Source organism: Sebastes umbrosus, chromosome 17 (genome assembly GCF_015220745.1).
Source record: "Sebastes umbrosus isolate fSebUmb1 chromosome 17, fSebUmb1.pri, whole genome shotgun sequence".
Taxonomy (NCBI): domain Eukaryota; kingdom Metazoa; phylum Chordata; class Actinopteri; order Perciformes; family Sebastidae; genus Sebastes; species Sebastes umbrosus.
Window position 1 is genome coordinate 6,742,844 of NC_051285.1, and position 26,461 is coordinate 6,769,304.

The 26,461-nt window shown below is 39.6% G+C and overlaps 1 protein-coding gene across 1 annotated transcript; it reads left to right on the top strand.

Annotated features, from left to right (window-relative positions):
- The first annotated feature begins 1,124 nt into the window (after window positions 1-1,124).
- On the top strand, window positions 1,125-25,594 carry LOC119475733 (E3 ubiquitin-protein ligase CBL-like). Its single transcript, XM_037748708.1, has 15 exons — window positions 1,125-1,668; window positions 11,593-11,840; window positions 13,084-13,230; window positions 13,502-13,658; window positions 14,076-14,197; window positions 14,325-14,462; window positions 15,047-15,134; window positions 15,256-15,387; window positions 17,301-17,507; window positions 18,150-18,266; window positions 18,520-18,809; window positions 19,647-19,814; window positions 20,784-20,890; window positions 21,002-21,187; window positions 21,431-25,594. The coding sequence occupies exons 1-15, from the start codon at window positions 1,525-1,527 to the stop codon at window positions 21,781-21,783; spliced, it is 2,604 nt and encodes an 867-aa protein (XP_037604636.1). The 5' UTR covers window positions 1,125-1,524; the 3' UTR covers window positions 21,784-25,594.
- Window positions 25,595-26,461: the final 867 nt, after the last annotated feature.

Consider the following 26,461-nt stretch of genomic DNA (forward strand, 5'->3'; position numbering starts at 1 on the left):
GCTGACAGTGACCCTGATGAAGACCTATGTTGATCACAACACGTTGGTCATTTTAAACAATTATTGCCATGTAAAATAAAGGCAAAATGTAGGGCTTAAATATAAACATAAGTAAATATGAAATAGTGATGTAAATGTAATTTTGTTGAAGACAATATTTCAGATGAGAAAACTGAATTTAAACAGGATGTAGTAAGAGGAGGTGTAGACAGGAATGTAGTATGTAATAATGAGTATATATATATATATATATATATATATATATATATATTTATGTATATATACACACATATATGTATATATATACACACATATATATACAGACGTGGACAAAATTGTTGGTACCCTTCCGTTAAAAAAAAAAAAAAACTGGTCACTGAAATAACTTGAAACTGACAAAAGTAATAATAAATACAAATTTACTGAAAATTAACTAATGAAAATCAGACATTGCTTTTGAATTGTGGTTCAACAGAATCATTTTAAAAAACAAACTAATGAAACTGGCCTGGACAAAAATGATGGTACCCCTAGAAAAGATGTAAAATAATTTGACCATAGGGACATGTTAAACTAAGGTGTGTCCTGTAAATAGCATCTTTAACGGAAGGGTACCAACGATTTTGTCCATGTCTGTATATATATACACATATATATATATATATACATATATATATGTGTATATATATGTATATATATATACACATACATATATACACATATATGTATGTGTATATATATACACATATACATATACATATACATATATATGTATACATATACATATATATACACATATACATATATATATATATATATATACACATATACATATATGTATGTGTATATATATACACATACATATACATATACATATATATGTATACATGTACATATATATACACATATACATATATATGTACATGTATATGTATATATATATATATATTTATTGGGATCATTTATTTATATATATATATATTTATATACATACATACACTTATGTATACACATTTACTTTAGTGGTAATTACACCACTATTTTTGCATCATGTTCTATCACAGTGTGTGCTTCTTCATTGACAGGTACTTTTATTGTGAAATCTGCAACCGGATATCCGTGTTTCCTCCGGTTAGCTGCTGGCTTGTCGTTGGCTTCTTTAACTGCTGCACAACCTGTTTGTTGATCGCTTCTCTGTGTGGCTAATTAAACACCCAGACTACTTTATTACAATAAGCCGGGTTCATTTCTCAGGGGAGGCTTTAAAGTAGCCGTCGCACAGGAAGGAAGAGCTATCTGTCTGACAGCAGACACCAACATTAAGGACTATGTTATTGTATTTAAACTGCTTTTTCTAATGTAGCTTGTGAGCTAGCTGCGTCGCCTTACAGTGTACACACAGACGTTTTATTGTTCCTGAAACAGCCTCTGTATGTCATCGCAAGTGTTAAGTATATATATATAAGGCGAGTCGGGAATAATCCTCACCTCCACCGGGGCTAACTCCCGGTAACCGAGCGATTAATGGCCGGAAATCCGAGGAGGGGCGCCGGTCTGATCGGCTTGATGAAGGACGCCTTTCAGCCCCACCAGCAGCCTCTCCAGCCTCACCAACCTGCAGTGGTCGATAAGAAAATGGTGGAGAAATGCTGGAAACTCATGGATAAGGTACTGACACTGGGTGTTTGCATTTAGGGTACTAAAGATTACACTAAAAATGGAAGTGAGAATGAGTCACTTGACTTCTCAGTAGCTCTACATGAGAAAAATACTTACTTCCCCTTATTTAAATCATCATGATGGGCAAACAACTGTCTTCTTATTAACCTTCCTATTAACCTGAGTACTTAACTTGTGTATTAACTCCTCTGAAACACACAATAGACCAATTATTGTCTTTTTTATGGGGTCTTTATGGGGAGATAACATCACCTGTACATCACCTGTACATCACCTGTACATCACCTGAAAGCTGGGTACCTGAAGATTAATTTGCAGCTCTGTGTGTCAAGTTCTTCAGATCATACCCATTTTATATTACTGTTATTAAGAGGAACTTTAAGATATGTTTCTTATTTTTTGGCTTTTATTGCTATAATCCTATTTATATGGTTCTTATTGTAACTTGTCCCTCCAACTGCCCCATGCCTTTAATATGTTTCCTTTGACTTAACTCATTATTGGTTGTCTGTTGTATGTATGGATGTATGAACTGGGAATGCTACAAATTAATTGCCCCCTTGGGGATAAATAAAGTTAACTGAACTGAACTAGTCATAAATCAGAAATAAACATGAATTCATTATTTAAAATGTATTGTAAAAGTGTATAAGAGTTTAAAACATTATGATAGAAGTACAGTATATGATTTCCATCCCCATCCTCTATCATGTCTCATCAGTCAGTTGTTGCAGCAATTTTTGCATTGATACCATTTGTTACACAGATTTGGTGCTAAATTTAAAGTTTTTTAATATTTTTTTATTGCCAATGAGTGAACAGGTTGTAATCTAACCTGGAAACTCATGAATAAGGTACTAAAAAGGTTAAAAACACACAAAAATTGAACTGAGAATGAGTCACTTGACCTTTCAGTGTCTATGTCAGAAAAATACTCACTCTTACTTCCTCTTATTTTCATCATCATGATGGGCAAACAACTGTCTTCTTATTAACCTTCTTATTAACCTGAGTACTTAACTTGTGTATTAACCCCTCTGAGACCCACAATAGTCCAATTATTGTCTTTTTTTATGGGGTCTTTAGGGGGAGATAACATCACCTGTACATCACCTGAAAGCTGGGTACCTGAAGATTAATTTGAGATGCAGCTCTGTGTGTCAAGTTCTTCAGATCATACCCATTTTATATTTGTGTTATTTAAAGGAACTTTAAGATATGTTTCTTATTTTTTGGCTTTTATTGCTATAATCCTATTTATATGGTTCTTATTGTAACTTGTCCCTCCAACTGCCCCATGCCTTTAATATGTTTCCTATGACTTAACTCATTATTGGTTGTCTGTTGTATGTATGGATGTAAGGACTGGGAATGCTACCAATTAATTGCCCCCTTGGGGATAAATAAAGTTGTCTGAACTGAACTAGTCATAAATCAGAAATAAACATGAATTCATTATTTAAAATGTATTGTTTTAAGAGTTTAAAACATGATGATAGAAGTACAGTATATGATGTCCATCCCCATCCTCTATCATGTCTCATCAGTCAGTTGTTGCAGCAATTTTTGCGTTGATACCATTTGTTACACAGATTTGGTGCTAAATTTAAAGTTTTTTAATAATTTTTTATTGCCAATGAGTGAACAGGTTGTAATCTAACCTGGAAACTCACGAATAAGGTACTAAAAAGGTTAAAAACACACAAAAATTGAACTGAGAATGAGTCACTTGACCTTTCAGTGTCTATGTCAGAAAAATACTCACTCTTACTTCCTCTTATTTTCATCATCATGATGGGCAAACAACTGTCTTCTTATTAACCTTATTAACCTGAGTACTTAACTTGTGTATTAACCCCTCTGAGACCCACAATAGTCCAATTATTGTCTTTTTTTTATGGGGTCTTTAGGGGGAGATAACATCACCTGTACATCACCTGAAAGCTGGGTACCTGAAGATGAATTTGAGATGCAGCTCTGTGTGTCAAGTTCTTCAGATCATACCCATTTTATATTTGTGTTATTTAAAGGAACTTTAAGATATGTTTCTTATTTTTTGGCTTTTATTGCCATAATCCTATTTATATGGTTCTTATTGTAACTTGTCCCTCCAACTGCCCCATGCCTTTAATATGTTTCCTTTGACTTAACTCATTATTGGTTGTCTGTTGTATGTATGGATGTATGGACTGGGAATGCTACCAATTAATTGCCACCTTGGGGATAAATAAAGTTGTCTGAACTGAACTAGTCATAAATCAGAAATAAACATGAATTCATTATTTAAAATGTATTGTAAAAGTATATAAGAGTTTAAAACATTATGATAGAAGTACAGTATATGATTTCCATCCCCATGCTCTATCATGTCTCATCAGTCAGTTGTTGCAGCAATTTTTGCGTTGATACCATTTGTTACACAGATTTGGTGCTAAATTTTAAAGTTTTTTAATATTTTTTTATTGCCAATGAGTGAACAGGTTGTAATCTAACCTGGAAACTCACGAATAAGGTACTAAAAAGGTTAAAAACACACAAAAATTGAACTGAGAATGAGTCACTTGACCTTTCAGTGTCTATGTCAGAAAAATACTCACTCTTACTTCCTCTTATTTTCATCATCATGATGGGCAAACAACTGTCTTCTTATTAACCTTATTAACCTGAGTACTTAACTTGTGTATTAACCCCTCTGAGACCCACAATAGTCCAATTATTGTCTTTTTTTATGGGGTCTTTAGGGGGAGATAACATCACCTGTACATCACCTGAAAGCTGGGTACCTGAAGATTAATTTGAGATGCAGCTCTGTGTGTCAAGTTCTTCAGATCATACCCATTTTATATTTGTGTTATTTAAAGGAACTTTAAGATATGTTTCTTATTTTTTGGCTTTTATTGCTATAATCCTATTTATATGGTTCTTATTGTAACTTGTCCCTCCAACTGCCCCATGCCTTTAATATGTTTCCTTTGACTTAACTCATTATTGGTTGTCTGTTGTATGTATGGATGTATGGACTGGGAATGCTACAAATTAATTGCCCCCTTGGGGATAAATAAAGTTATCTGAACTGAACTAGTCATAAATCAGAAATAAACATGAATTCATTATTTAAAATGTATTGTAAAAGTGTATAAGAGTTTAAAACATTATGATAGAAGTACAGTATATGATTTCCATCCCCATGCTCTATCATGTCTCATCAGTCAGTTGTTGCAGCAATTTTTGCGTTGATACCATTTGTTACACAGATTTGGTGCTAAATTGAAAGTTTTTTAATAATTTTTTATTGCCAATGAGTGAACAGGTTGTAATCTAACCTGGAAACTCATGAATAAGGTACTAAAAAGGTTAAAAACACACAAAAATTGAACTGAGAATGAGTCACTTGACCTTTCAGTGTCTACGTCAGAAAAATACTCACTCTTACTTCCTCTTATTTTCATCATCATGATGGGCAAACAACTGTCTTCTTATTAACCTTCTTATTAACCTGAGTACTTAACTTGTGTATTAACCCCTCTGAGACCCACAATAGTCCAATTATTGTCTTTTTTTATGGGGTCTTTAGGGGGAGATAACATCACCTGTACATCACCTGAAAGCTGGGTACCTGAAGATTAATTTGAGATGCAGCTCTGTGTGTCAAGTTCTTCAGATCATACCCATTTTATATTTGTGTTATTTAAAGGAACTTTAAGATATGTTTCTTATTTTTTGGCTTTTATTGCTATAATCCTATTTATATGGTTCTTATTGTAACTTGTCCCTCCAACTGCCCCATGCCTTTAATATGTTTCCTTTGACTTAACTCATTATTGGTTGTCTGTTGTATGTATGGATGTATGAACTGGGAATGCTACAAATTAATTGCCCCCTTGGGGATAAATAAAGTTGTCTGAACTGAACTAGTCATAAATCAGAAATAAACATGAATTCATTATTTAAAATGTATTGTAAAAGTGTATAAGAGTTTAAAACATTATGATAGAAGTACAGTATATGATTTCCATCCCCATCCTCTATCATGTCTCATCAGTCAGTTGTTGCAGCAATTTTTGCGTTGATACCATTTGTTACACAGATTTGGTGCTAAATTTTAAAGTTTTTTAATATTTTTTTATTGCCAATGAGTGAACAGGTTGTAATCTAACCTGGAAACTCATGAATAAGGTACTAAAAAGGTTAAAAACACACAAAAATTGAACTGAGAATGAGTCACTTGACCTTTCAGTGTCTATGTCAGAAAAATACTCACTCTTACTTCCTCTTATTTTCATCATCATGATGGGCAAACAACTGTCTTCTTATTAACCTTCTTATTAACCTGAGTACTTAACTTGTGTATTAACCCCTCTGAGACCCACAATAGTCCAATTATTGTCTTTTTTTATGGGGTCTTTAGGGGGAGATAACATCACCTGTACATCACCTGAAAGCTGGGTACCTGAAGATTAATTTGAGATGCAGCTCTGTGTGTCAAGTTCTTCTAGTTCTTCAGATCATACCCATTTTATATTACTGTTATTAAGAGGAACTTTAAGATATGTTTCTTATTTTTTGGCTTTTATTGCTATAATCCTATTTCAACTGCCCCATGCCTTTAATATGTTTCCTTTGACTTAACTAATTATTGGTTGTCTGTTGTATGTATGTATGTATGGACTGGGGATGCTACAAATTAATTGCCCCCTTGGGGATAAATAAAGTTGTCTGAACTGAACTGAACTAGTCATAAATCAGAAATAAACATGAATTCATTATTTAAAGTGTATAAGGGTTTAAAACATTATGATAGAAGTACAGTATATGATTTCCATCCCCATGCTCTATCATGTCTCATCAGTCAGTTGTTGCAGCAATTTTTGTGTTGATACCATTTGTTACACAGATTTGGTGTTTTAATCATTTTTTTATTGCCAATGAGTGAACAGGTTTTAATCTAACCTGGAAACTCATGAATAAGGTACTAACTGTACTAAACACGTTAAAAACACACAGAAATTGAACTGAGAATGAGTCACTTGACCTTTCAGTGTCTCTACGTCAGAAAAGTACTCACTCTTACTTCCTCTTATTTTCATCATCATGATGGGCAAACAACTGTTTTCTTATTAACCTGAATACTTAACTTGTGTGTTATTAACCCTCTGAGACCCACAATAGATCAGTTATTGTCTTTTTTTAGGGGGTCTTTAGGAGGACATAGCAGGTCAACATAGAAGTGGTGTACATCACCTGGAAGCTGGGAACCTGAAGATTAATTTGAGATGCAGCTCAAGTTCTTCTGGTCATAAATCAGAAATAAACATGAATTAATTATTTAAAATGTGTTGTAAAAGTGTATAGAACATTACGGTAGAAGTATATGATGTCCATCCCCATGCTCTATCATGTCTCATCAGTTGTTGCAGCAATTTTTGCGCTGACATCATTTGTTACACAGATTTGGTGCTAAATTTAAAAGGTACTGTATGTAAGTTTTTTACACACAATCATTTTTTATTGCCAATGAGTGAACAGGTTGTAATCTAACCACAGGTGCAGTTTGCGTTGGTTCAGCGGGCTCACTGAACCCCCTAGCAATGCATCTAGATATTTGTTTTATAACAACATAGAACTAATAATTTATTGTAATGATGAATAATATCGACCTCGTTGTGTCTTCTTATCGACAGAATAAGAAACCAACAAGATAAGAAGATAGATTTGTGGTCCTTTTATAACCTAATAACATACGACACTCTCTGTTCACACATTGTTAAATAAGCACTTTCTGTTACGCAATATAAACAAACCACGTACCTATCAGCTGTGTGGTTAAGATCAGACTGGAGACGTAGCCACTTAAAAGATGGGTGAGTAGCACTTGCTCTCTTCCGACGTTTGTGTTTTTTAAAACAGAAAACAGGTTTTATATTGTGATATTTACTGAAAATGACAAACAACACAGCCAACAGTAGCCTAGGTAAACTTTCAGGTGATCTACCTCCAGCCAGCTGTCACCTTATTTAAGTGTTTGTAGTGAAATGAGGAGGTATCATAGATAACTCCTCATTTCAACTCACCAATCAGCCCTCATCCTTTGGATAAGGAATAAATAGAAACAGCAGATTTTCTGGGTTTCCTCTCTCAGCCTGTAGACTGCTTTTAATGTGAAGAATGTGGGACGTTTTTTCCGGGAAAATCAAACGGATGTGATGTCATGCGCGCTCGCAAGTGCCTTTACTCTCTACAAGGCTAACAGTGTGCAACGATAGCTAACGTTCGGTTAGAAATGGCGTCCACTAACGCCAACAAACGACCAGCCCCCAACACAACTCAGACTCCAACACAAACTCCACGGAAGCACAAAAAAACTAAGTTATATCTAGTGAAGCCCATCTTGCAAAACAGGAATCTGACCGACGTTGGGTCGGCCGGGCCTTCGATTCGCCTTCGTTTGATTTTGGTTATCAAAACGGACCCCGAGCTGGCAAAATTCCTATTGGACAGGTAGCTAAAATTACTGCCAATAAAGTGATATTGTGGTTTTAGCTGTCAATCACGTTCAGTCTTGTATGTGTCGCCTCACGGTTTTGACCGATGCTCGCTCTCGTCTACGTAGTGCGAGCATAAGCGCGAGCAACCGGACGCTGACTGTCGTTGACTGTCACTGTTAACGAGCAATTTCTGATTCTTACATAGAGCCCCTTTAAAGATTTTTTACCACTGGAGATTTGATAAAAAATGATCAATAATCCCTCCAAAATACTGCATTAAGACACCAAGACCTTGAGGAACACCATAGAAAAAGCCATGCTGTGATTTGGGATCAAAAACATTTTGAGATTTCTGCATGAAATGCATTTTTCGGCGATTAGATGGCGAGCATTTCTGTTGTGTAAACTGCTCAAAAACCCCCTTATTTTCAATCTAGCTAGGAAAGCCATCCATCCTCTGAATGCTCTAGGTATGTAGTTTGTGGCTGTAAAGTTTCATGAGGTTGTGATGATCCTAGAGGTCACCACAGGTCATCTTATACCATCAAAAAATGGTCTCACTACAATGAAATGTCTACTATGGGGACTAACATCATCACACATGAATACAGTTGGGCTCATTGGATCCACAAGAGTCTCAGCTTTACAGTGATACCCAATTCATGTAATTCAAGACTGTTTAGGGACCCCAGTATGCAGAAATATTAGTTAACTAGTTATACACAGACACACATTCACCCATAACATATTGTGAAACTGGTTCTCATATGTAATAAACACAGCATTAGATTTAGCCTCAGAAATCCATATAAAAAAGGTATTTCGGCATTTATTTTAACATTTAGTTGTGTCTACATGATCTGTATGAGAAAAGTAAACCCCCAAAATTGAAGTATAACAGTGTCCCTGATGCATTATCTAATTGGGATAATTTACAGTGAAGTAGGTCACAGTGAGGATGACTTTGCCGCGGATTTAGTGGAAACACCTCATTGGTGTCTGTGGCTTAGTTTTGTATTGCCGACTGTCACTCCTGCTTATCTTTTCCCCAATCTTAACCGAGCCAGACAGAAGAGATGAAAGTACAGAGAGGGATGAAGAGACAAGAGTTCACAAGAGATTCATTCAGGAGGGCTGGAGTAAGAAGAAGAGAGGCATAATATCAGATAAGACGCTGAGTACAATACACCATTTGCGTGCCTGTTGTGCAGCGTGCTGTGCAAAGTGACTGTGCTGGATCATTTACACCACAGTACGATGTGTCCTCATGTCACATGGCGCTGACTGATCCGTTTTGCTGGTGGAGGTTTTAAAACTTTTTTTTTAAAACCTCCAGTCATATGCTTCCACTTAGGACTGGGTGATAATACGGTATTACTCTGGTGTGTGTAGTGCCCTGCAGTGGAATTATGGCAACAGATTGTAATCAACAACTATGAAAATGAGTCATTGGAGTTTTTTGTGATGTAATGCATAAGAGAGGAAGAGTTCGTTTGATTACTTTATGAGATAGTTGCACATTGATTTGAGAAATATTCTTATTACTATCTATTATTTCTCTAGCGTTATGTACATTTAATTTACTGTTCTGGTGTATTGACTGGATAACCTGCTGCTGTAACACAATCATTTCCCAATTTGGGATCAATAAAGTACATCTATCTATCTCACTATCTATTTATGTAGGGCTGTCCTCGACCAAACAAAATTCTAAGTTGGCTAACGACTTTGTCGACTAATCGATTAGTTAATTTAAATCAACAGATCTGTAACTAAAACTGAGTTTCTCCATAAAGAATCACACAAAAGCACCACTTTAAATCTTGTGCTCATAAGTTTCCTATTAATAAGTCATTATAGGTCAATAAGTCACAGCATAACAAAACATAAAAAAGAAAAATCCCTAATCGACAGGGATGCACCGATCCGACTTTTTCAGTCCTGGTAGCGATACCTGGGCTTTGGGTGCCGATACTGTAAACATGTTTAATGCAGCATCAAATTGGTCAAATGTAGATAGTATATGAACATAGAATTGAATAGTTCGGCCCCATTGTTACCGATATCCGATACAGTATCGGTGCATCCCGACTAATAGACTAAAGAAATCTTAGTTGACTGAGACCAAAATGACCGATTAATCGACTAAGAGGGGATCCTATTATCATCTTGCTATCAACCACATCTCCCAACTCTGTTCCCTCAGTCCTGAAGTAAACAATAAATGTGTTATAAAATGTCATGTTGCAAAGCAAACATTAACACGACTCTCTCTTGCGCTTAGTTTATTTATTAACAAAAAACCCTCGTCCTTCCTCTTTTTACTGCCCAAGTTAAAAATAAAATGCCTCCAAAAAACAGCTTCAAGTCAGTATTCACACTCTTCATTCAACTGAACTAAACATGGTAAATGTGAAAGCTCCTGGTTACGTTGTTGTTGTTGTTTGCAGGACTTTGACTTTGATAACTGTTGAAGCCTCATAAACTTCAGATAATTAGACATATTATTAGGACAGGACCTCGTAATAGCCAGTATGGACAGCAGGAACGATTCCAGCAAGCTAAAACAATGTACACATAACACCAGACTTTAAAAATCATGAAATTATCCTCTATTACAGTCTAACTACGGCTACGTTCAGACTACTATTGTCACAATACTGGAATGTTTAACATATTCGATAAAAAACGTTGAAAAATATCTATATTCAACACCATTTTCGAATGGTAGTGAATTAAATTTACTGACTTATTTATTATACCTTGTTTTGTTTTTTACTGAAGCGTGTTGTTTGCTGTCTCCTTTGCTGCTGTGACACTGCAAAATTACTTATCGTAATCGACTAAATAATAATAATAAATCTTAGTCAACTAAGACCGAAACCGCAGATTAGTCGACTAATCGACTAAGAGGAGGCAGCCCTACTCTCTTTCTCCTCGTCCTCGACCTGTTATCATCTGCTCATGAATTTGCTGTCTTCCACTGCACATCAACTTATAAAATGAAACAGTAAACACTGACGGTGCCTCCATGTTTACTTTCGCACTAGAGGTCAGTTTGGCCGATTAATCAGCGCAGATATGATATTTTACAAACTATCGTTATCGGCGGATATAACTCAGACTGGGAGGGGAAAAAAAGGGAGGAAAACTGATTTATTAAAAATGGCGTGTGCAAACGTAGCTGACCAGGCTCCTGCAGAAGTAAAGATGATATCGGCCGATTAATCCGATAGCCGATCGACCTCTTTTTCGTACAACATGGTGCTGCGATGTGACGTCTTTGTTATTGTTCTTTTGCTCATGCAGGTCAGTTCAGGTTTTTGACCAGTTCATACTGGAATCTGATATTGAATAATATTGAAATCAGAAATGATCACTAAGTCTCGCAGTGTGACCTGAGCCTTTTTTTGTGTTTCCTATCCAGGTGGTGCGTCTGTGCCAGAACCCCAAGGTGGCGTTGAAGAACAGCCCGCCCTACATCCTGGACCTGCTGCCGGACACCTACCAGCACCTACGCACCGTTCTGTCCCGGTACGAGGGCAAGATGGAGATCCTCGGGGAGAACGAGTACTTCCGCGTGGTCATGGAGAACTTGACCAACAAGACGAAGCAGACCATGAGCCTCTTCAAAGAGGCCAAGGAGAGGATGTTTGAGGAGAACTCCCAGCCCAGGTACGCTGATGAAATGTCATCCTTGTGTTTGGATAACTGACAGATGTTATAGAGGTCAAGTTTATCTGTGTTTGAGTTGGCTCTGTGTCCATGATAGTATGGTATAAAACGGCCTAATTGGCAGCAGTATAGCATTATAAAGCAGTATAAAGTTAATTAATTACAGATTACATGGCTTTACAGAACAGAATTGTGCTTAGTGTTGGTTGATTTAAAGTAGGTAGCTTCATCTAAAGCCAATGCTTTTGTAATTGAAATTTGATCAATTGCACATCCCTTAAGTAAAGCCATTCAAAGTGAGTCTGTTACGGTCTTATTTCCACAAGACAAACTGAATTTAGAAACATATGAAAGTAACTCATTTATGTTGCAGTGGCCTCATTTCTGAACTGCTATTAATCTTTTGGGCTTTAAAACAGGTCAGATAACCACCGTGTCTTTAGATAGAAACTGAAAGATACTGCTCTGTGCTCTACTTTAAAAACTACACTGTCTATACCAAGTTGCTGAGAAACTTCTTCCACACACTATTTTTACACTTACGATCACTGTGATGAAATCCAACCAGTGACATTTAGCAGAATCACTCAGATATAGTACTAAGGCAAATGATTAAAAACTGTCGCAATCACATCCACTTCCTCTGTTTTCTCAGAAAGTCATTACTAAGCGAAAGCTCATCCTTCCTGTGACGCATTCTGATTTTTTTTTTATCAACATTTCCTCATTAGATGTTCTGCGTCAACAACTGTTGTGAAGGTTATCAAGAAGCTTTACTAAGTATAGACCTGACTTGTTGGTGTCTTAACCTACTTGCTCTCCTCCCACTTTAACAGGTGCAACCCCTCACGCTAATCCATCTTTGTGTGATTTATCATCTACACAAATGTAACCTGGTAGCCAATGTCATGATTCAGGGAGTTTTTTTTAAGAAATTTCAAAAGAAGTTATTTGCTAATTATAATCCGTTTACCATCAGACATGGAAATAAAACAATATCAAAATATCAATTAACTTTGTATTTTTTTCCTGGAAGTTCTGTGACTGCGTGAAAGCGAATATTAAACATTTATACTTTTAAATACAAGTGTGATTTGCTTTGTTTGATAATGGATAAACACGTTCACACATATTTGTTGAAGGCCTGTAATCTTTCTGATTAGTGATATGAATTTGGAGAAATTAGAGCTTCCCCTAGTAACTGGTGTTGTTCTTTTCTGTTCTCTCTCTTCCTCTCTCTCAGGCGAAACCTCACCAAGCTGTCTCTGATCTTCAGTCACATGCTAGCAGAGCTAAAAGCCATCTTCCCCAATGGCTTATTTCAGGGCGACAACTTCAGGATCACCAAAGCTGATGCTGCCGAATTTTGGAGGAGGTCATTTGGGGACAAGTGAGTTTTTACTTTAGGTCACTTTAGGTCGGAAAATGTAGTATCACAAGTTTATTAGGGGTGGGAATCACCACAGCTTTCACACGTTTTTACATTCGATTCTATGTTTATGAGTTAAATTTTACTCTGTTTTCCATTCACACTGATTCTGTTTGGTAGTTGCCGTCTGAGCTCTAGGTTTTTGAGATTGTGAGGATGATGTATGATATTCAAAACTATGATGAATGGTTAGGTTTAACTTTCTGGCCCCCTCCTTTCCCGTGTACTGTAGGACCATCGTTCCATGGAGGACGTTTCGTCAGGCTCTCCACGAGTTTCATCCCATCAGCTCGGGCTTGGAGGCCATGGCTCTAAAGTCCACCATCGACCTCACCTGCAACGACTACATCTCTGTCTTTGAGTTCGACATCTTCACCAGGCTCTTCCAGGTAAGGCTCATGACGACAGAGAACAAAAACACATCTTTTAACCAGGAGACCGGCGTTTTGTAAGTTACGTTAGTGATGTTTGTCACATGTTTTTTTACTGACGTTAATGATGTGTTTCTCGTATTTATGTTACGTTTTTTTCCAGACGTATTTTACTTAGTTTACGTACTTATTTTAAGCCCAAACATGATGTTTTTCTAAGTGGTTTTGTTGCCTAAACCTAACTGTGTACGTTGTACAAATGACAAGAGTAAAATGTGTTCTCAAGACACGCGGGATGTCCGTGTGATGTCGTTCTATTTATACGCCTTCCTGTGAAACCGGGTTGACGTGTGTTTGCACGAATTGGTGAATAAAGGTCTAAAACAGTTGAAATCTGTATCATGAACTCTTTTTTTTTTTGTTTGTCTTGTGTAGCCATGGTCGTCTCTTTTAAGGAACTGGAACAGTCTGGCTGTCACACATCCGGGTTACATGGCCTTCCTAACCTACGACGAGGTCAAAGCTCGACTGCACCGGTTCATCCACAAACCTGGCAGGTGAGACACAGACGAGCCCGACATGAATCATGCTTCCTTGTGATTTTAAAGTGTTGGATAAGAGGGATAGGCTCTGAACGCTGTCCGTCATACACTGTTGGTTTGAGACTGTCGTCCTTTCTCTCAGCTACATCTTCAGGCTGAGCTGCACTCGGCTGGGCCAGTGGGCTATCGGCTACGTGACGGCTGATGGGAACATCCTGCAGACCATCCCCCATAACAAACCACTCTTCCAAGCCCTCATTGATGGATACAGAGAGGGATTGTGAGTCCCGCTACAACACAGTGTCAATGCACCAGTTTATACATTTTAGTTTATACATGCTTCTAGGGAATTCAGATTGCCACAATGACTCCAGAATTGCTCTTTCTATATAGCTATTATTGTCTTTTACTGTGTTAATATCTTATTAATTACATTTCCGTAAAAAAAACATTTCTTTGCTTTGGTGGATGCAACCGAAATAACAAAATGGGGAATCAAGACTAAAGGTTCTTAAGGATTTTATATCATTCTGTAGCTTACCAGTGGTGTTCCTTATGTATTCAAATCCAAACATTCAAATTTTGGTAAAGTATGAATGTTTTAGCGTCAAAATGCTATTTTACAAAGCCCTTCTAAAATGTTTTCCCACGTGACCTGACATAGGTTTCTGCATAATGACACTCTACATATATACATATATCCTTATCCATAGTCCATAGCAACTCCCCTGTTCTGCGAGGTCAAATACATTTTTTTTCCCATGAAACTTCACTGTTTTCTGATCTGATCTCTCGTAGTGATGAATCCACAGAGAATTATTACATGTGTGTTTGTGTGTGCTAACATATGCGGTGTTTCTCCAGCTATCTTTTCCCAGATGGTCGTGCACAGAACCCGGACCTAACAGGGCTTTGTGAACCGTCTCCGCAGGACCACATCAAAGTTACTCAGGTTTGTTGCTCCTGTTTGGTTCTCATCTGTAAACCAGTCAACCCTCTAGGTTGAGAATGATTTGACTAGTAAGTGTTATTCAGTATGACCAACCTGTGTCTTCCTCACTTCCTCCCTACAGGAGCAGTATGAGCTGTACTGTGAGATGGGCTCCACCTTCCAGCTCTGTAAGATCTGCGCAGAGAACGACAAGGACGTGAAGATCGAGCCCTGCAGACACCTGATGTGCACTTCCTGTCTGACTGCGTGGCAGGTGAGGCTGCACCCGACACACTTTAAAAAGATTAATTACACCGTTTTCTAACAGCTCTTTAAATCCTGACGGTCAGAAGGGAAGTATGACTTTCTTTCTTACTGCTGTGAACATTTATTCAGAATAGGGCTGTCAAAGTTAACACGATAATAACGCATTGATGCAAATTTGTTATTTTATATAGCTACATACTTCTGAGACATCATACCTGGCCCTAACAAAAACAAACTAAAACTACTATAAACTAAATATATAAAAACTCTGAAAACTAATTCAAACTAAACTAAAATTAAAGTGAAAAGTCAAAACTAAACTAAAATAAAAATTAATTGAAAATTCAAAACTATTATGACCTTGGAGAGAACCAGGGTTACGTTTAAATTCCTTGTTTTAAATTCCCTCATATTTTAGTGAGAAGCTTCACTGTTGTCTGATCTGATCTCTTGTTTAAATTTGCTGTTGACATTTGGTGTTAAAGCAAACTTCCTCTATGTTAATTTCTTGTTTTGATTAAATCAGCACAATGTACCTTTTTATAGCACTACTTCCATCAGTACAAGCCCTCTTCTCTAACGGAAACACTGTTTTGATTGAGTAAAGATTTCAAATGACTTCCTCATTGCAGTTACTTTCAATTGTTGCTAAGATACTGTCAATGAAAGTCAACACTTCCTGCACAGATGTGTCACAATAAAAGCCTCCCAGCTGCTCAAAAGGACATAACCCCACCTTAAACGTGTAGGCTTTTCATTTGAAATATTTACAAGAAGTGTTTCATTGACAATTGTTTAACTTTGATGGCAATAAAGTAAGGGGGAAGTGATTGGAAATAATTAGTGTATCAGTGCACTAGTGTGACATGACTGTTGCTGTGCTGATGGAATAATTTAACATGTGTTGGCTCACATGATAAATTCAGAGTAATATTCTAACAATCAGCTTAATTTTTAAGCCTAGTTATAATTGTAATTCGAGTTTTACTGTACTGTGATCTATTTATGAACTATTTATGTTCCCTAAAGTGTCTGACCTTGACTATACTGACTTGTATCTGTACAAAGTTTGTCACCAGAGAGGTGTTTACACATTCCTCTACTGAAGGGGGAGATTCAAGAATGCAACATCTAGTGGCTGAATGTTATCAGTTTTATCTATAGCACCTTTTAAGATCTGTTCAAAAGAGGAAATTCACTGACGACCACAAAGGAAGATACTAAACGGAAACTTGTGTGTATGCTTAACACAATTGATTAAGAAGACAACTGCAATGTCTTCCTCCTCCTTATAGTCTAACCAACATATCCCAAAAACTAAAATGGGATCAGCAAAAGAATCAAACTCACCGGACGTAGAATTGGGAATCGGCTTGATTTCCAGTCCTCTGCTCAATAGTTATGGTCCTCAAATCACACTGAAGGCCTTCACCATTAAAATGAGCTAAATGCTTCCCCCCCTCTCGAATGAAGGCTACATAACCTTTCAAATGCATTTCCTTCCCCTTTCCCCAAACAATTCTCTTCCCTTTGTTGTTCAGGCCACGCCCCCCTCACACCTGTGATCTTAATGGAGACAGATCACCTGACCACTGTTAGCTAAATGAGAAAAAAAGCATCGGTGACAATAATATAAGTGCACCAGAGGTTAAACTCACCTCTCTGTTGCAGAGGAATTTTACTCTGCCATTCTTAAGATTAAGGCCCTCTGATTTCGGTTAGATTTTTCCGACAAATGGCCACTACACAGTCTATGCCAAAGTAACCATACTCCATTGAAAAAAACAGTAATTTTACCTCTCAGAACACGGGGCGTTGCTGGTCGTAGCAAAGTAGTGAGTAAAGTGTCTCGTATCTGATTCAACCTCTCTCTGCTCCCTCAGATGTTAAACTTTGCTTCCTTTGGTGTGTCTGTATCAGGAGTCGGAGGGTCAAGGCTGCCCGTTCTGCCGCTGCGAGATTAAAGGCACAGAGCCCATCGTGGTGGACCCCTTCCACCCGAAGGCCAGCGGGGCTTCCTTCGCCGGTTTCCAGGGGTCCAGCAGAGCAGAAGCTGCCTGCAACGACGAGGACGACGACGATCGCCTGGAGGACCACCTCGTCATGAGCAGGCTGGCCTGCTCCAAGGTAAACCTAATGTGTGACAAAGAGCATGTTTGTGGGGGACAATGTGGGACACGTTACCGAGACTGAGAGGTAAATCTTGTTCGAATTTCTATCTAACTTAAAAAATAAACATCTCTATTCTTATCTTGTAACATCTCTATGCTTTGCCCGAATGCATCCAAAGATCAGTTTTGAGCAGGACGTTTCTTGTGAGACTCCCATGAACTGTGTCGCTTCCTGTTGCATCATCGCTATGTGCCATGCAACATCTACAAGGCGGCGTTCACATGTTGCGTCTAAAAACACATGGAAAACGCCAGCCGTGCCACTTTCGTCTTTTTGTCCAAGGTGTTTGGGAGGTTGCGCTCCTGTCGCTCCTGCCGTTACTAAGCAACCAAAACCTGAACGCTGCAATGACGATGATGATGATGAAGTTGCGGTAATTTAGTGGTAAAAGCCTCACTGACTAAGCTGAACAAAGTCAAAACAAACAAAGATAAATGGATTTCCAGCACCGTAAATCCATCACAGTAGCTTTACTGCTCGATTTGTCTGTCAGTCCATGCGCCTACGTTGACATCGATCGATTTGATGGTGCAAAAAATGCGGCATGTGAATGGCCTTTAAATGTATATGTGTGTGTGTGTGTGTGTGTGTGTGCAGGTAGAGCGCCCACCATCTCCAGTGTCTCAGCTGCCTCCGGTTCCCCCCCGACTGGACCTCCTGCAGCAGAGACCCTCCAGCACCCACAGCGCTCAGGCTCAGGGAGCAACGGCCAAGGTACGTGTTTCCATTCACATATTTTTATGCACATTTTTAAGTATGGCATTAGAAAAGCTGAGGTATTTTTTGTCGAAAAAGAGTTGATGCACTAAATGAGTTATGGAAACACCTTTGCCGAATAAATTCTGATGTACTGAACATTAACTCATGTTTCTGCTGTCGGCGTCAACATTAAACACACCTGTACTAACACACCTCTCACCTCTCTGCTGGTTAATAACACCTCCATCCTCTCCTCCCTCCACCACAGATAGCAGCCACTCACAGAGACAAGCCTCTACCTCTGCCTCCCTCCCTGAGAGAGCTGCCCCCTCCTCCCCCTCCGGAGCGCCCCTCGCTGGTCGGCCAGGATTCCAGACTCCAGAGGAGGCCGCTGCCCTCCACCCCCGACCAGCCCGCCTGGGCCTCCAACTACATGGTCCCGCGTCCGGTAAACAAGGCCCTGTCCTCCTTGTCCTCCGCGCCTCAGAGCAACGGGACCAACGGAGAGGGAACCAAACCTCAGGCGGCTACTAACGCCGTCTACTGCCTGGCTGCAAGGTACGGTTGTGCTGCTGTAGGACAAAAGTATAGTTACTATTTTTCACACTAAGTCATGATGTGACCTCCCTGTCCTGGACAGACTGGCATCAGCTTTTAAACATGATGGTTTCCATTTGAAGTTATACCCAGTGGTGTAGGGAAAATATGTGAGGAAGTCAAGTGAGTCATATCTTCTAAAATATAAGGCATGATGTGCACCCTGCTGGCATATTACAAGCAATACACAACGCTAGAATACAGTAGATAGTTACATAAAAAAGAAATGCACATAAATGGCATACATCTCTTTTCCATCTTCTTAACATACAAAGATATATACAATATAAGGGCTGTACCGAATATCATTTTTTGGGCTCTGGAGCTTCAGTAGTAATCTACGACGCGCAGGATTGTGTGACCGGAGGAGCGCTTTAACATGTCGGTTAGTCGGCAGCACAGACTCATGACATTAAAACAGCACAATTCGTCCGTCACACAATCAGTGGCTTCCCCCACACATGCTTTTTCGAACAAATATGTGTCATGGTGAGTCCACGAGTGCTGGTTTTAAGTCACATTTGCAGGCCCTGTCTCCCTAAATGGCGGTGTTTTGAGGCTGCTATCTCCGCCTATCCTGTCAAGGGAGATACAGGGAGATACAGCTGAAAGCTTTGGGAGTAAACCTTGAGTTTAGATATTTTTTTATCACAGTATACGTTAAGTATTCTCAAGGTCAAGACTGAATTTACACGCTCAAGTTTTGTGCATGTTTTTGTGACCTCTTGGGATAACGGGAGAACTTGATTTTATGAACCACAAATAAAAAATGTCTGTGTGTTGTCTGTATATGATCAGAACTCTACCGGCGTCTGCGTCGTCGAGCGGGGAGAAGCCGTCGTCTGACAGCGAGGAGAACGAGTACATGAGTCCCACCTCTCTTCCCGCCTCTGGAGCCCCCTGGGTCATAACGGGCTCCTTGGTGCCTCCTCCTCCGGTCCAGACAAACCACCACAATGACATCAGGTAAACAGGAGAACAGGCGGTGATGCAAACGCTCCCCGTGGATCAATCACTGTCCTGAAATGATCATGAAGTATCTAACAAGTGTCTCAATGTAGAAATCAGTGCTTGGACCAAAAAAATTCAGGATGGGAATTGTACAAAATAGGTGTTTTATCCACTTTTAGGCCTTCTCCACTGCAATGGACCTGACAATTTAAAAGGGCCAATGCTGCAATAATGTATCTGGAGCAGTATTTGTGTTGTCCACCAGGGGGCTCTGGAGCCTCAGTGTTGTTTGTCCGTGGACGTCCTGTTCCTAAACCCAGAAATACCTCCTTTACACTTATTCGCCGTGTTTCTCCTCCTTGGGTAAATAATTTAAAGGCGATGACGCAAATGCAACGTGTGACAAAGAAGGCAGCGATGTTCCTCAGCTTGTTGCTTTGATGAAATGATGACATTAAATTAAATAGAGGACTAAAGGGAGGATGAATAGAGAAGCACATTAAATACAGTACAAGAGGAAGAATGAATAGAAAAAGCTTCTGAAATGATAAAAACCAGTGAGCAGAGAAGCAGCGGCAGCACTGGCTGCATGCAGAATTGATGCAGCTTGAAATTCAGTGCCATTAGCATCATTAATATCTTAGTATTATTAGTGATATTTGTGAGGCAGAGTTGGAAAGATGCAGATTAAAAAGGCGTGTGTCATCAGAGGATGTGAAGTAGTGTTGCTTTTATTTCATGATATTGCATGCAAAACCCTTTTCTGCATACAATATAATAAAATAAACCTGTGAAATTAAAAATAGTTTGTTGTTTTATAAACTTTTTTTTTTATTCTGGTTAAATTGCTGTTAATCTTAATTTCAGGTCCAGCTGGACAACTTTATTTTTTTTAGAGAGGACTGCATTTTGTGTAAAGACCGGACATAAATGACTAATAATAGCACTCTAAATTATTATTTCTCCTCTCCCTCCTTGTCCCAGCAACGAGGTGGTTGACAGCGACTTGGAGGACCCCCAAGTCTACGAGTCCATGTTTAACATCCAGGCCCAGGCTGGTTCCTCTGAGACGCCACCGGACTCTGACCTGGGTAACAGTCACACCTCATTATCAAAGTCCTAACGGGAAATAAAGGGGATATTTGACTGTTTTACTCTTAAACTTGTATTGTGTATATTGACTACAGGTGTTTGTTTTTCAGACCTCCCTCAACTTCCGGCTCCGGTTCTCCAGGACAAGAAGGAGGAGACCAGCGAGGAGGACATTTACGAGTATGACTGTCCGAGACCGATCGTCCCTCCCACCGCCACCAGAAGAACGCTGTCGGATATGGGCGGTCCTTCAGCCGCCTTCAGCTCGCTCAGCATCGACAGCGCAGTAGAAGCCAGTATGTATTTCTACAAATACTGTTTTAAAGTAATACTCTTGAAGATCATCATTTAAATTAATGTCTGTTAAGTAACTATCTATCGCCGGAGCTAACGGCGCTGACAACAGCAACAGTGCTGACAGAGCTAGCAGTCTACGCTTCCGCGACGCCACCAAACCTCTGTATTCCCTCAGGTACTTGAATCCAACACAATGTTACCCACTGATACTGACTGCTGTCTACTCACCTGTGTGTTTCCAGGTATGTTTGCAGCAGGGGTCGACCCTGAACGTCCCCCCAAACCTCTCCCACGACGAGCCAACTCCGACCGACGGCCTCGGCCTATAAACCGTGAATATTCTGCTCCATTGCCAGACCTCCCTGGTCCCTCCACCTCCTCCTCTGCCTCCTCTTCTCCTCCTCCTCCTCCTCCTCCTACTCCTCCTACCGGCAGCCAGACCCTAAACGGGGAGATTGAATGCCTGATGTCGCAGGGCTACTCCATCCAGGACATCCAGAAGGCCCTGATGATCGCCCAGAACAACCTGGAGACGGCCAAAAACATCCTGCGCGAGTTCGTCGCCGTCTCCTCGCCGGCGCACATCGCCACATAGTCGCTCTGGGGCACGCCAACCCCACTCTGTCTCGTCTCTGTCTCCACTCTGTGCCATTATCATGGATAGCATTTACCAAGCACTTTTCCTGCAGGGCCACAACTTTACTCTGAGGAGAAATGCTGCGTTCACGTCATATCAGAAGATGCAGACGACGTTCTATGGCTGTATTTGAAACCTCCTACTATACTAGTAGTATGTACTGATTTGGCCAGAATGTAGCATGCAGTATGCGAACAAAAGCAAAATCTACAGTATGCCAAAAATACCCGGATGTCGTACTGATTTTGAAAAAAATCTCCAGTCTACCTCGCCTACTGTATCCCACAATGCAAAGCGCTGGAACGGTACAGGCTATGGTTACAAAAGCAGCCAAAAACGGCTATTTTTCGTAGCTATTTCATCACTTTTGAAGCGAGAAATCAACTGTCTAGATTATTAATATCGACAGTTTTACAATATTAGATGGTGAATCGAACATTTACTCCGACGTTATCGGAGTTTAGAAGCTCCACAAACTGCCGTGACAGCTATGTAGCGCCTGCCCGGGTCGCTACTTCGTCACGCTCACAGACCGCTATGAGCTTGCTGGAGCTCTCTAGAGACCGGTCTCGTAGACGGATAGTTGTACGTATAGTGGTACGAGTTCAGTTTGTTGTCCAGTGCTTTAAGAGCTTTTTTAAAGGCTGAATCCTGGTCTAGCATACTGCAAAATACATCGCTTTAACTCTTTCATACTACTTAGGAACGCGGTATGTACTGTATACTGCATACTGAGTTCCTCAGTAGTATGTAGTAGCTGGTTTTGAATACAGCCCTAGTCTTTGAAACATCCAAAGTCATTTCTAACAAACGGTGAACATGTTACTTGCTTTTCTAAGTGGAGTTTTAGTGTGAAAATCTATTATTTTGATTATCTTGGACTTGCCAAGTGACATTTAAGCCTCAAAATCTCTTGTTTACTCGTAAATCGCCACTTGAAGATTGAGGTTTTTTGGCTACCGAGAAGAACGGACGGTTCAAACGTTCGGCGCAGGTTTGTTTAAGGAGCAGATAAGTCCGATGTTACGTGAACGCAGCATACACGGAGAATGGAAAGCCTTTAATGTGAGCTCTCTGTAGCCAATGCTTTGACCCTGTCGTACTTTGCTGAGGTCCACTCGTGCCGTGGCGTCGTTTCCCCCCTCAGTCTCAGAGTACTTCCTCTCATTAAGCTAAGTGTTGAAGCTACGGCGACCAGCAGAGGGGATCGTTGTTCTTTCCGACTCCCACTGCCGGCAGCCGTTCAGTTTGGTGCTTCTTGGCAAATCTGTGGCGTACGAATATGTAGCGACACGGTCGGAAAACTTAGTGATTAACTCTGTGGTTGTGTGCGCTCAGTGCTGATGAATGTGAATGTTCAGTGCAGTATCGCAGGGCTTCGTGTCGTACGCTCTGTTTTCTTTCGATGGTATATCGACAAGTTGACTCCGTATTTTTTCCTCTCAGCTCCCGGTTCAATGATGGTTCCGTAATGAAATAACAAGTTTTAATGTTTAAGCACTCCTAACTTGTTGTGCTGTGTGTAGTACTAACGACGGCTGGAAGTTTATTTTGTCATGTAATTCCATGATTGCCTGCCACCGACCCGGGTGGTCTGACACTGAAGGCTGGTTTATTTACTCAAAAACGCTTCTCTATACTCGTATGGTTTCTTACTAATAAGCAAAAAGGACTTTAAAGGGATAGTTTGGGTGTTTTGAAGTGGGTTTGTTGGAGGTGCTTATCCATAGTTTGTGTATTACCTACAGTAGATGACGGTCAGTACGCACAGGAGCAAAGCGATGTACTGCTGTGGACGTGGACGGTCATCTACTGTAGGTAATACACTGACTATGTATAAGTACCTCTTACAATCCCAATTCAAAACACCTGAACTATCCCTTTTAACACGTGCTTGTAGATTTCCTCTCACATGTTGATGTGATTCAGCTCAACATCACATTATTTACCCAGAAGAACAGCTGAGGGATCAGATTGAAGGGATTTCAACTGAGCTCTAAAGCTAAAAACAGAAGGTGGTCATGTGGACTCAGGTACTGAATGTAATGAACGAACGGATGATATAATGTTAGCAGTGTTGTGGACGAGCACTAAACTCACGACACATTATTATAGAAACATTCCAATGACTGGATTTTAGTCACTTTACCCGCATTTGATTTACAAACAGCCACTTTATTTTATATTTTAGTTTTACATCTCGTGCAACTCTGGACATTTCAGTCCCTCAGCGTTTGATAGAGTTTGTCACAGGATGAATGTTTAAGGGGACTAGATGTAAGATCAGAAATTGCTTGTTAACAGTGACACATGTGGCCGTTAAGTCAACGACAGTCAGCGTCCTGTTGCTCACGCTACGTAGACGACACTCGGTCCGAGTCGAGTCTCAAGTCCTTTATTTTAAAGTTATTCACATCCAACAAAATCTCCAAATCAACAGGTGAAATTATAACAGAGTAAACTATAAAACATCCTGTTAAGTTGTGGATATCTCAGGTTTTTAGATTTCTTTCCAGTGGACCAACAATGAGCAGCTGTCAGTCGCAGCTCACTGCCAGAAACGAAACAGGAGTTCACGTTCACGTATAAAAACATGTCTGAAGAGTCACGTTAAACTACGAGTGCAATTTCCTCCCTCTTTCCTTTCCGAAATAGATCCTCACTTCTGCAGTAACATGTAAATGTGCCTTCTGTCAACCACAACCTGCACATGCCGACAGCAGACGAACCAAAACAAAAACAGTTCCTCCACATTTACGGCTTCAATTAAATCTACAGTTTAAGTTTTTAATTGGAGCGTTTGTCTCAGATATTCACTTTCAATAACAATATCTATATCAAGAGTTTGGAGTTGGGTGATATGCAGGCAGCGTCACGGGAGAAAAACAGATAATTAGAGCCAAACCAGTAACGAAATCGATATTTGGGAGTTTAATAAAATCGATTGTTATTAAGATGGACATTTTACAGCTTGTTAGTGCTCCCTGGTGGACTAAAAAAATGCAGCCGTTATCTTGCTTGTATGTTTTTTTGCTATTATGAGGTACTATTTACTAATTCTAATATATACTATGTCAAAATAACATTTCTTTTATTATTTAATGAATGCAATGTGCAACCGTACTTTGCCGTTTCTGTACTGCAGACTTTAAACGTCGGTACTAGAGGTGGGCAGATCGATACTACCGATACAAAGTCTTGTTTTGAGTATCGGCGAAGTCCCGCCCCTTCCGGTGGCCCTCCATGGGACTTTATTTCGGAAGAAATATGAACGGTAGTCAACGGAGAGAGATGAATAATGTTTGATCCTGTTTGAACCGCGCCACGAATCACACATATGATGATTATTAGTCTCTCCGTTGACTACCGTACATATTTTTTCCGAAATAAGGTCCCATGGGGTTCACAGGAAGAGGATCTGTAGGATCGGTCCAAACAAAAAATGGATCCATCATGTTAGATCACACTGTTTTTAGTGCTGCAATTAAACATGCATGTGATGAAGTCATTAAAGGTGCAGTGTGTAGGATTTGGCGCCATCTAATGGTGAGGTTGCAGATTGCAACCAACTGAAACTTCTCTCGTGTGCCAAGCGTGTAGGAGAACTACAATAGCCGACGCATAAATGTGAAAAAGTGAATGTCTCTCTCTAGAGCCAGAGTTTAGTTTGTCCGTTCTGGGTTACTGTAGAAACATGGCGGCCGGCTCCGCCAAAGAACGTATCTTGCCAAGAAGTGAAAGTCAATTGTTCGTTTCATTGCAACATCAGCGCCCAGCAGCAAAGCTACGCTTCCGCCGTTTTGGACTGAAAGCTACTACTGGATGCCAGTAAAACGTCCACCTTAAAAAATGACGTATAAAAGTAAAATATTATAAATATAATAAGCTTTTTCAGTCCAAAATGGCGTCTGTTGTCAATAAAACACCAGAGTTCCGTCTCTTCTTTGCTTCTATACTCTTTGGCTCCATGAAGAGGACCCGCTCCCTATGTAGATACAGTATAAACGGCTCATTCTAAAGTAACGAAAACACAATTCTTATTTTCAGGTGATTATACATTAAAGAAAACATCCATATCCGCCAATAGATCCCCTTAAATGCTACACACTGTTCCTTTAACAGAGAATAATATAAAGAAAAGTCTTGCATTTGGCAAAATTATTATTAATAAATGCATTCACCTCATAAATCAAGACTTATTAGCTGCTTTTAACAATAAAAAGTATCGATATCGGTGATTGGATAGAAACCAGATAGCGTCGTATCGCCCACCTCTAGTTGATAACTGGTATATTAGTCAGGCTGCAGATTTTAATTTGATAGATTTCTCTTCTAAAAAAATAGGTTTGAAATACGCCGACATGTCTGTAGAATCCTGTCTGAGCCGTCTCCATGCTTAAAACAAAAGTTTGCTTAATGCGTTTAAAGTAGTAAAGAAACATACTAGGAAAAGCAGTAAAATCTCGTGTCCCTGCTGATGTAACGGAGGTTTGGTGAATCCGAGTCTCGCTGTGATTCCACTGAAATCTTGCAGCTTTAATTTGCCCCGAACCAGAAGCATGTTAAAGCAGCACGCCGCCCCTCAGCTCGCGTTGATCTACAGAGAATGTGTCGTCAGTGTTTGAACAGCTCTAAC